We start from the raw sequence: 12,286 nt of genomic DNA on the forward strand, positions 1-12,286 counted from the left end.
AAGATGAAAGAGAAGTAGCTAATAATAGAGTATGCTTACTTTCAGTCACAGCTTCCATCCGAAAACGTAACTTAATATTAGGAACACCAATGGAGAAAACACATTTTAGATAACTGGAAAAAGAGATGGCCAAATCGAGGTGAAAAATCAAGCTTATGCTTTTTCCTAGTAGCCTTCAAAAGATTTGAATGCAATTAAAACAATTAAATTATTTTATCGCTACAAATTCCCATAATTAGATAAATTTATAAGCTCCGGTTTCCACCGCAAATCCGAAACTTTACGGAAGGGTGTGACGCGAAGAGGTCACGAAATTCGTGCTTGATAACTAATAGTGTTGTTGGATTCTGCCGGAGTTGAACAAAATGACCGATAGCCGATTCAGAAGGCTGCTATTGTGTTTTATGACCATATGGACTGTGGCGTTAGGACAAACAGGCAACTATTCTGTCGTCAGAGGTAAGGGCTAGAGGAAGTTATTCGACATACTTTAGAGCTTCTCAAAGTCAAATTTCACTGATAAAAATATTTGGGAGTACAAATTTGTTTATTCGAATTTTCTGATTCCGAACTATCGGCCAATGGACCGTTTGCTTAGGAAATTTTGATCATCGGCTCACTTGATCTCTTTGGCGAGTTTTCAGTTGGAACAACAGAGAGCCACGACAGTTAGTTCCATGCATTTTACAAGCGTTTTTTCGTATGAAGACGACTCCATGTCAAATCTATTCGTGTTCCTTTCCAACCTCCGGTGTTTGTTGTTGGCCTGCTTGTTGTCAATCTCTCATACATTGTACGCCCTTAAATAATCTGTAAATTGGATTTTTGTTCTCTAAATTTTCAAAGTACCAAAACCTGAATACTGTTACTGCTCTTTTCAAACTTTCACCGAAAAAACGCTGATCGGCGAAGTACAGACACTGATTATCAAAACATTCATTAATGTCTGTCTGGCAGGAAAAAAGAAGGCTTCCATTCAGAAGTAGACTTTAAACAGCTTTTCTACTTAAGGTGGTATTATAGTCGATCAAGAGCCACAACTGTACTGAAAACGAATGTTTGGCAGACATCACAATCCCCATTTCGCCAGAATATATGCTTTTCTAATTTGATTAACCGATACTACTAGCTTTGAATGACTTACTTTCATTAAGTATCAGGTGAAACATCTTCAATTTGGGGTCAAAATTCTAGAACAGTTCTTTTTTTTCATCATTTGTTAAGACTTTAAGGCATTTCATTGTTGAATAAATTCACGAAGCATCTCGCCACTGGACTAAATGCTTCATTGATACTAGGACCAGGCTCGAACGAACATTACGGGACCGCCAGGATTAAAGTTACTACGTAGACGTGTAATACAGTCGATATCATACCTTAATATTACATAACGCATCCCTGATGTGCACGATTTGAAGCGTGACTCATTGAGAGGTTTCTGATTACTGTCGAGCTTCACCAGGGAGATTCTAAAATCGTCTTTACCTCAGATGGTGACTTGCGTAGTCGCAGAGCGATGCATCTCGTCCTAACTGCCTTGTCCTATTAGAGACCTCTAATAATATATCTTTCTGGCCCCTTCCCCCAACCCATCTCTCCAGTAAGACATCCTCTCCCCACAATTTCTTCTAGAATGTATCTCTTTTATGTATTTAGATCACGAAGGAAACGAAGAATTCATAACCGTGAATAAAACAGGGTACGTAAGACTTAGGTTGTGTTCTATTGGGATAAACCCTTTAACCACTTCCACCCACACGTCAGTATGCATATGTTCCATACTGATCTCCATAGCAAGGTGCTATGGAGAGGAAAATTTGTTTAATATCAAGAGCTTTTATAGTTTGAGATCATTTCCTCTATTCCCCTTACCTTAAAGTTCTATTCAGGGGTGATATTGTAAAGAGAAATTAGATGCTAATCACTCTTAGGGGTCAAAGGGTTAAACTGCCTCTGGATCAAGTTGAGGCGGTTGTAGTCTCCCGACACAACACTCAAATAACCCTTTTGGTTGAAACGCAGAAACTCCTGGGAATATCTATCACCGGATTTTTCCCTAGTAACTCGTCGAAGGATGACATTATGGCGGCTAATTCCAATCTTGTGGCGCAATTCCTTCGCTTTTTCGCCTTTTTTTCACGCCTAAGACTTCTTTTACTCCTTGCCTGTCCATGTCCAGGTGGTATCGAAATATCACGAATAACGCGTCATATTGGTTTTGTTTACAACATGAGTCAAGGCCGAAAACTGAGAAGTATTTTGAGGGAGTCGCATTTTCTACGGGGAAAATGGGAAGGGAACCAGTCGTCGTCAACAGAGAAAAAAGGGAGGGGAGACTGCGAATTAACTGCCAACGAGGGGGGATAATGTAGAGCCCTACGGGAGGGGGGATCCGTTGAATTTTGTCGTGCCACAACCAAAATCCTGCGACCCCTCCCCCCGTTAATCAATACTGACAGAACAGCTTTTTAATTTTTTAAATATTTCTGTTTTAGCAATATCTCATGTGTTTCTGCTCAACCCATCCCTAAATCACAAGCCTACTGCAAGCCACATCGTTACAAAGGAAGTAGTGGTGTTTGCGCGAGTATTGTCAAAGATCGCAATGTTTATGGCTCATCATCGCATCAAAGGAAGATGGAAAGTAGTCTGTATAACTTCAGAATGGCAAAGGCTTACATTCTTTCCAAAGGTGATATCTCTGATAGATGCCTTCGCACTGTGGATCTGGTTTACTGCAACCACTACTTTCCAAAGTGTGATGACACGTCATCAAAGATTCTTCCAGTTCCAGTCTGTAGGGAGGCCTGCGATGTTATGGTACAGAGGCATTGCAAAGAAGAGTATCGTCGCGCTAAGGAAATTAACAAGGTTCTACAGGACTCCCCTGCACACGGGCTTGGATGGAGTTTTGAATTGCTTAACTGCTCAGAGTTCCCTTTGAGAAACGGTGGTTCTATTCCAGAGTGTCATTATCCTGAGGAACTCGAAGGTATTTTGCTCTGCGAGTTTGATATCTGTCAACCAAATCGCCCCTGTAAATGAAACAGTTTGCAATAAAATATGGTGGGAGAGGTAACAGGTTGGGTAGACGAGTTAGGTTGAAAGTTGTAGTGTGAAAAAGTATTATGTTTAATTAAAAAGCTTTGACGCAAGAAGCGGGAGTCGATGCGGTATAAAAAGGAACTCAAAACTGGAAAAGTCTTTTACTTGTTACACTTGGCGTTTGAAGATCATGAGCACGAGGTGCTACCAAATCAGAGCGGGTTTTCTTTGTGGTAACTCAGAGTCTGCATAAAAGGAAAAAACGAGAAAAGCGGCTGCAAGTTTAAGGTTTTTCAGTGAATGATATGTACAAGCCTTTGCAACCACCTGTTTGAGAACAGAAGCTAGACCACTGTTTTATCAGCTTTTTATCCTGGCATCACTCAGGTGATTTGTAAAAGAAGGACTCAAAATAAACTGATTTCGTCCTTTCTGCCACCCAGTTCATGCCATGTGATGATTCCTCTTGGAGATTAGAGTTCTTCCACTAGTACAAACTCAAATGCAATCTGCTACGTGTGACGGATTGTCCCGTTGTATTCATTAAAACGAATTATCACCGATCTAAATTGGGTGAATTCACCGATTTCTGGTTATACCCAGAACCCTCCACGAGATGTTTACTCCCTTTAATTGATCTTATGTCAATTTCTCAATTTAGAAAAAAACGCGTTGGAAGGAGACTTCAGTGGTAAGTAAGCCCTTTCTTAAGAGCTTATTGTTGAGCGAAAGCTTTTTCGTAACAAGACCTTCATATTTATAATCTATTTGAACAGATAGGTGTTTCTATGGTGATGGTCAATCATACCGTGGAAATGTATCTGTGACACAGTCCGGTTACAAGTGCCAGTCCTGGACTTCCCAGTGCCCTCATCGGCACCACAGAATACCAGAAATTTTCCCCGAACTGAGTAACGCCGGCAATGCATGCCGGAACCCCGGAGGACAGGCCCCTCTCGGTCCTTGGTGCTACACCACTAATTCCACAGTTCGTTGGGAATACTGCAATATCTCAACTTGTACTCCAGGTAAGATTACTTCATTTGTTTCAAGAAGATTATTTGCTGAAATGGTATCACACTACATAGGACTAAGGTCAACGCGCCCAAAGAATGTTAGGACAGCAAGCCCGGTTGCCTTGTTGCTACCGAATCGAGCCATATAACAAACTGCGTTTGTCATAGGTTGTGGCATACTAAAGTCAGCAAAGGCTTTAATTTCGTGAAATTTCCACCTTTATTTGCATTTACAACATTATCAACATCATCTATAATTTTAAAGAAGTACTAATTACTGCAATACTTAAATTCAGCACATTTGGTTCTGAATGATTCTGAAATTCTTAATTTCCACGGAACTAATTTTTCATCAAATGATAAAGGGGGACAGTTTCTGAAGAAACTATGGTGCTGCGTCGGTGGGAGAGAATAACAGGGTACTGGTGTAGTTCCATTTTCTGCATAAAAACGCACACAAAACCCACAATTCCTCCATTCGCTCTAACGAAGGGTTAACGCTCGAAACGTTCGCTTTTAAACTCTTTACGGTGGCCAATTTACATTATAAACTCAGTTGATAGTGCCAAATTACCCTAGTTTTTTTTTTTATCAGGTGGGTACTAGTTGCTGAGTTGTTTCTGAATTTGAGCAGAATCGATTATTTACCTTATTTTGATTATTATCAATAGTGTATCTTCATTTTCCTATCCCCCTTTATAATGCTACAGAAGACGCAACACTGTCCAACTGGAGTCCTTTCACCAAGTGTTCAGTATCTTGCGGGAACGGCTGGACCACACGCAATCGCACTTGTACTAGACCACGCCTTGGCGGGAAAAATTGCTCCTCTCTCGGTGCACTCTTTGAACGGCAACCATGCAGCCTTCAAAATTGTCCCGGTAACTAAAAACCCATAATTCTCTACTTCTGCCTCTTTACGATATAAAGATTGATAAACTCCCCCCTGATCTGACACTGAAACGTTGAAATAATACAATGAACCTGTACATTATGTTTGTACTTCTGTGCTTGATTGGGCTTTTGGGTCATGCAAAAAAGTTTTACCGGATGATTGAAATAAAACGAATTTATGTTATATGATAATCTAATTTCCAAATAAGGGTCAACGAGATGGATCAATAGATATGCAATCAGAGGCCTGGTATCTATTTATCACTTCCTTTGAGACTGAAGTTCATTCTTAATACACTTCCATTTAAATAAATGAACACAAGAATATTGATTTTCCTCAACTACTGTAACTTGTTCACTATAATTCATTTTAGAGAATGTCGATAATATCGAGGAAGTACCAATGGATAAAAAGACATTAGGTCAGTACTTTACAATATCTGTACTTCCAAGCGTGAGAATGAGAGTTGAATATTTTTTAATATTAATATTTGTTGGTTCAATCTGGACTCACGTGAGTTCAAATGCTATTTCTCGACAAGTGATAGCAAGGTGGTTTAGTCGGGATCTCGATCGAATGTTGGGACCCAAGTTAGCCTCGACCGTGTTTGATTTCTTCTGATTGGGTGAGGAGGTGTAGAATGAGGCCAATGAAAGAGCGACTTGAAAAAAACAAAAGCAATAACGAATTACAAGTTGCTTTGACATTCAATTGAGACTTGGGTGACTGAACCATGTGACTGAGGGCGAGCTATTAAATACAAATCTATAAACAAATAATAACCACAAACTACAGGGTTTTATACCTCAAAAAACATAGCACTCTCTTTCCAGGGCGGCAAGAGGTATAGAGAATCTTAGGAAAAACTCTTTGTGGCTGCTTTTGTCAATTCTATTAATGCTACTGAATGTTTCACTATTTCTATATCATTTCAGGGCTGAACTTCACGTGGATCATCATACTCTCAACCATTGGATCAGTCCTATTCATAGTCAGCATAATTCTGGTCGTTACGTTGGTCAAGAAGCGTAGTAAGTGAAGCTGAATATTTCCTCGTCAATCTGAGGGTTTTTTTTGGCAATTCCATACTGATTTGATTTAAAACCTTTTTTTTTCATCAGCAGGTCGTAAGCCAAATAACCCTAACATCCAAGATGAAGAGGAGATAACAGTTCGCTTCGGTGAAGTTTTTCCAGCAAATGCGACAAGTAATTGCTATCCCATTCCTGGTATGTATGACAATCCACTGAAAGCTTTGCCTCCTCACCCATGGATAAAAACAGGATCAAAAGCCGCTAATAAGCAAGAGATACGAAGATTGCCATACGGAAATCTCGACCACCTGGGGAGACAAGCAGTCAATCCTCTCCAGTACCTCTTTTATCAGCCTCGTTATGAAAATGAATTAGCTGATAATACAACCCGAGATGTGATTTATATAAGGCCTGGGTACGACAAGTTGATGTCCACCACAAGGAAAAAGAGGCGGGAAATTTATAGAGGTGAGGGTACGCGCTTAGCATGCGAGAAAGCAGACATGTCTGTATATGATTCTCTCATCCGCGAAATCAACCTCAAGTGTAAAAGTCGGAGAGAAGATTTGACTGACTCAGATGAAGATGATGAAAGGAATATCCGTGTCATTATGGAAGAGCCCTCTGGCGACGAAAGGAGCCCAACTTGCTCAACAGATGAAGGTGAAAATACAAGAGACTCGACGGACTTATCTAACAATGGTTATAAGGTTGACCTCGAGAATGGTTGCATTGTAAATGACTGGAATACATCCGAGGGGGAAAATGAGGAACAAAATCTAACTTTAACGGAAAGAAATGATAATTTGTCACCGCGTTCCCAAGCTGCCTTAAAGATGGAAGATAAAAGAGGTTTATTTCAGTTTTATAGCGCCAGTGATCCATCTCAGAACACTGAACAAGAACAATCGGCCATTTGATGTTTGCAGACAGGGAGAACTGCAAACGGAAATGAGAAATGAATCGAATAGTTCAGTTTAACACGTATTTGTATTTGTGGCAAAAAAAAACACATGAAAGCAAAGGTATGTCTGAGAGAACTGAAGGCAGCGCGGCTCGCAATGCTTAATAACAGAAGTGCACCTTGCACGCGTGATCAAAAGTCTGAAATGTTTGAGTGTTATTAGTACTGAGCTGTGGGCGTAACATTCAATTAAAAAAATTCTCAATCATTGACTTTTTCCTCACATCCTCGACTCTGTCAGTGTTTCATTCATATAGATCTATGAACTCCATGATCCGCTCTTGCATCCCGTGCTACACATAAAAAATGTAACGAAACAAGCGGTTTTTATCAGACTTAATGACATAAACTGAAAGGAAAAAAAACCATGGGGCATAAACTTCATTAAAGCAAACAAGACTCGAGGCATAAGCGGAATAACTGACGAGTTAAAGATAATCAGTTGCTCTTCTATTCCTTGGAGTTATTAGTCAAGAGGATTATTCCATAGACTGAAAATTAAATCAGAATAAGAAACATCAGGGAAGCATTAAGATGATGGCCAATTTAACAGTTTCACTTTATATAGCAAGAGCCCGTTGCATGGGTCTCGCATCGATAAATTACATCGCTTACAAGCCTTTTCAGTCGTGTTCAGGAACGCCAAAGAAGAGGTCTTGCCATTGCACTTCTTGCAGGTATGTTTACGAGCATGATTATACGCTCTATGGAGGGTATTGTTTACCCTTTAACTCCAATGAGTGACCAAGACTGAATTTCTCCTTACAATTTCGAAACAACATCAAGCAGACAAGTGATGAGAATAAGGAAAAATATCAATTAAGGAATTATCAGTTGATCAAACACGAAATTCTCCAATATAACATCATGAGAATTTTATGACAGACAGTAAGGAGAATTGCTAATGAGATCTTGGGGGTGAAAGGGTTAATGCAGATTTAAATGGCAAAACCGTACACAGTCCATCGACAAGTTCCCGTCCCCTAACCCTATTGCAGAGCGGCTCTTGTTGTTCTGAAAGATGATACAAAAAAAAAGCAGTTTGCTACTGAAAAATACACCCAATATCTTGTTGTTGGGCACAAAAGCCAGCTTGATAGGTTTACTCAGGGAGGCAGATTGACGAATATAAAATCTAAGAACATCTAAAGTCTAAGAACATTATGCAGTGTTCTGTAGACGATCGTCGACATACATGCAGCTTTCCGAAGTGTCTGAAAACAATGAATCACGTACATAGAGTCTTGCGCCATATTCAGGGAGATCAACTTTCAACTGGAGTAAGAATCAAATACGTGAACATGTGTAATCATACACTAAGTAATTTCAAACGCCCCCAGAACTTTCACACAAAAATTTGGGCTTTTCATTAAGTGACAGCCTTCACGTTGAGATGACAGATACTTTTTCATCGCAACAACAGTAAAGAAAAATACAAATAAACGGCCTCTTTGGTACATGCAGCATATCTATCTCTCCTGTTGACATAAGATTTGTATCGAACATTCTCGCACAGTTAAAGCTGCCCTGTCTTTCTCCTTAAAAAAAACGGAAAATCTAGCCATTAAATGCATTGCAGAGTCTAATTATTTCACGTGGGGAAAGAGTGGACAAAGTCTTAAAAATTAACTTCACCAAGCTACTGAAGCGGTCAAAGTTGACATATCCGCTACACCATACAAAAGCCCTAATTTCTTATATTCTTTGTTACATTTTCCCTACAGATAAAACGTCTGCCTCGATTAAACTCTGTAAGATGACTGTAAGAATGCGTACTTTGGTTAGATCAAGCCTGGGTAGAAGAGCGTTACGCAAAAAGGGAAGAGGACAATTGAAAACATAATTTTTCAAATGCCTAACAACATTTTCCTTGCAAATAAAATACCTGGCTTTATATCAGAAGCTTCGTAAGTTGACTGATGAAATACCCTAATTTGGTTGGATCATTTTTTTTAATCACAAGACGAATTTAAAGTTAAATAAGCAGCATTTGAGGGCTATACATTATTCATAAAAATAATGAACTACTTTTGTTTCTTCTTTTTCTGCTCTTTTTTCGACTTCTTCAGAGACTTTGTGGCCTTGATGGCACTATCAATGAATTCAAACTCAGCAGGCTTGTCTGTTTCGTCAGAAAGGCGGTTCTTTTTCTTTTTCTCGGTCTCCACCTTTTTGCTTGCATACTGACCCTTTTTCGGTTTCTTTTCTAAAGAGGCATCAACCGACCCTTTCGTGTCATCAACGTCTTCCTACGAGAAACAAGGCAAAAAAAAAAACAACACATCGTCGTCGCTAGTACTTACGGATCAACCTACCTCTCCCCTAACTCAACAACAGTCAATTAATAACAATTAGAGTTAATGTCGGGTTAGGGGAGGTGTGGGCGCGCAGTTGCTCGGACACTGACGCTGCTCCGCACTTACTTAAAAGCACACGACCTATGAGAGAAAAGTTCCTAGTCGGAGCACTCGATTCCAACCAATAAACACTGGGCGCAACCCTTTTACACTTTGGCTACCACCTTTCTATTTTTCCTAGAATAGAAATAATTCCGAGGTTGAAAAATATTTTGTCCTGTTAGAGCATACTTCCTCTGAATCAACAGCATCTTCCCCTCTTGCTGTGAAACCCAGTGCCGCCATTTCTCGGCCGAACTTTCTGGACTTGCTGTCTTCCACCAGCTTCGCTTTCTTGGTATGCTTAATATGCTCTCTCTCCTCTAAAATGTCTTCCAAAAATTTTCTTTTCCTTACTGCCTTTTGCTCCTTCTCGTGCCAGGTTTTGTCTTTCCTTTTAAAGTGCTGGGCGCCACAATTTCTGAGCACAATTCTGCCATAGAAATTACCATTGAGCTGTTGTTCACTAATGAGCAGCTCTTGGATAATGGCTTCCTTATATTTCACCTCTGCTTGTCTCCAACAAGTTTCAACAACATGGCTACCTTGTTTTTCACACGCAAGTCTCACAAAGGTCCCCTGAAAGATAGAGACAAGATTGGTCTTCAATTCTTCATTGGGTACCAATGGTTTAATCGACAGAATTTAATTTAACCCTTTACACCCTAATATCAGAACGTATATTCTCCATACTGTTCTCTATACATATCCAAAGGTTACTGACAAGGAGAATTTGTTTAAGAATCAAATACTTCTTTAGTGGGTGATCATTTTCTTTATTCTCGTGACCTTAATGTTGGATTCAGGGATGATATTTTAAGGAGAAATTAGATGCTTATCACTCTTATGGGACAATGGGTTAATAATGATATACATTTACATTGGCCCCTTTGGGTCTAAAATTTAACGAATCACCCAATGTATGTTTGAAACTTGAGGAGCTTAACAGCTCTCAAATTTGTTGGAGTTTATTATATGCAAAATGATATGCAAACGATGTTTCTGGAACACTAAGCCTTGGCTGTATATCTGATCAGCTTTAGTCTATGGTATTTTATGCAACCGAGCAATTCTCAAATAAACATCAAAAGTGATCCAGGATTGCATCAGTTTTGCTTTACTTCGTCCTGTGATTGGTTCAGAAAGCTCATGTCACTCTCCCAACCAATCCGTTGCAAAACTGAAATGGGTCTAAAACCAATCACAAATTGTTCTTCATGTTTTCTCGCCCTTTTTGCACCTTGGTTGTTGCTGTTGTTGTTATTTTTGTTCTCATTGACTCTTAAGTTATCATCCGTCTTGTTGTGGTTACTTTGGCTTTGGTTTTAAGACATTCAATCGAAAATTGCTCTTATCAGATTGCAATCAGCTATGTATTATTAAATTTTTTTTATCATATAAACACCACAAACCTTTACTAACAAAAAAAAAAAGAAAATTTTGACAAATGAAGTTGGATTGTAAATAGTGAATTCTTTGCCATTCATTCATCAACTTGACAGAGTGGCATGAAAGACAAGTTACATGTCAGCTGCCGATTGGCTATATTAAACACGTACAAAAGTATCTTAATATATACAGTGTAATGAAGAGAAATGAAAAAAACATGTAAATATTGCCTTAAACTTCTCAATTAGAACATGTTTCTTCTCTGATGGCACAAATCTGCTCTTCAAGAAAGCTTCCAATGCATAAGAACCCATCGAATCAGTGGCAAGAGTCATTAATTCCCCCAAGGAAAGACAAAGCAGACTTGTTACTAGCTTATTTGGGTCTTGAAAATCAAATAATGTCTTCAGTAACAATGCTCCATGAAAGTTAATGGATTTAAGCTTAGCTTCAGGTGGAGATTCTTCCTATGGAAAATAAAAGGGAAGATAGGAAAAATAATAATATTGTTGTTCATGCACAAAATTACAATGGAAATATATTATATCATAGACCTAGCTATACAGGTGTGACATTACATAATAAAATTACACACCAACTAATTTAAAAGTAAACACTACAAGATAAATAATTCCCTGTTACACTAAGAAGTAAAAATGATAATAATATGCCCTAACAATAATATAAAAATTGACAAAGAGTTGGATTAAAAGGCCAAGATGTCATTCTTCTTTACACTGTGCTGCAAAAGTTCCAGGTCTCAGAGCAATCATTAAATTGGGGAAGGATGAATGCACAATAGATGTTTTTTCCTGTTCCAAAGGGGAGCATCTTTTTCATATGCTTAAGCACAGCAACTTGCAGAGAGACTTTTCAATTTTGAAATTGTGTTATCCGAGGAGAATACTATCCTTCTGGCTACCATTTAGGAAAAATCAAATGAGCACCCCACTTGAGCAAATGCCCCTTCCTCAAATAAGTTCTGGCCTTTCTAACCTTAATTTAAAAAAATGCCCCAGGTGAAAAATCAAAGTGTTCGATAAGTATAACATTCAGTTATTGTTTTTGTGGCAGACTGGTGCCTGGTGGTGATAACAATAATCACAATACTGATAATAATAATAATAATAATAATAATAATTAATAATAATAGTGCAGTAATGATAATAATAATAATGAAAATAATAATAATAATAATAATAATAACAACAGTAATAATAATAATGATAGCACTATGTCCATTAGCTCATGACACTCAACAAAACTATGCAGGGGGGGACTTGAGCCAGACTCCATTGAGCAGTTCGCCGTCTAGATGAAGGAAAACTTTGCAGATGCCCCCAATTTCTGGAGGGTACATTCCCCACTATTTGGGAGAAGTGCTTGGGTTCTTTAACTACCCCTGTTAAAACAGAGAAGTTGCAGGAAATGGGGCGTACAGTTTATCATCTTTATCCAAGAAGACTATAACATCAAACAATTGCAGGTGTCACAAAAGAGGTAGCACATACTCCTCAGCTATTTCAAGACCCTGAGTATTGGTTTGC

The 12,286-nt window shown here is 38.8% G+C and overlaps 1 protein-coding gene across 4 annotated transcripts; it reads left to right on the forward strand.

Annotated features, from left to right (window-relative positions):
* The first annotated feature begins 297 nt into the window (after positions 1-297).
* LOC113679476 (uncharacterized) lies at positions 298-7,179 on the forward strand. Of its 4 annotated transcripts, none has more exons than XM_089201249.1 (9): positions 298-459; positions 1,657-1,699; positions 2,496-2,992; positions 3,707-3,736; positions 3,822-4,073; positions 4,772-4,942; positions 5,330-5,377; positions 5,892-5,987; positions 6,078-7,179. In XM_089201249.1, exons 1-9 carry the CDS (start codon positions 366-368, stop codon positions 6,908-6,910), a joined length of 2,064 nt encoding a protein of 687 aa, XP_089057375.1. In that variant the 5' UTR covers positions 298-365; the 3' UTR covers positions 6,911-7,179. The 4 variants fall into 4 exon arrangements, with proteins under 4 accessions (XP_089057375.1, XP_027052238.2, XP_089057376.1 ...); XM_027196437.2 differs by having other exon boundaries at positions 6,081-7,179; XM_089201250.1 differs by lacking the exon at positions 5,330-5,377 and having other exon boundaries at positions 313-459.
* Positions 7,180-12,286: the final 5,107 nt, after the last annotated feature.

This window comes from Pocillopora damicornis, chromosome 3 (genome assembly GCF_964200805.1).
Source record: "Pocillopora damicornis chromosome 3, jaPocDami1.2, whole genome shotgun sequence".
Lineage (NCBI taxonomy): Eukaryota > Metazoa > Cnidaria > Anthozoa > Scleractinia > Pocilloporidae > Pocillopora > Pocillopora damicornis.

Bases quoted from the DNA above. Each gene is read 5' to 3' on its own strand.
- LOC113679476 (XM_089201249.1), top strand. From the start codon at position 366: ATGACCGATAGCCGATTCAGAAGGCTGCTATTGTGTTTTATGACCATA. The intron at 5,378-5,891 runs GTCAGTACTTTA...ATATCATTTCAG, and splicing joins AATGGATAAAAAGACATTAG to GGCTGAACTTCACGTGGATC. The intron at 5,988-6,077 runs GTAAGTGAAGCT...TTTTTTCATCAG, and splicing joins TACGTTGGTCAAGAAGCGTA to CAGGTCGTAAGCCAAATAAC.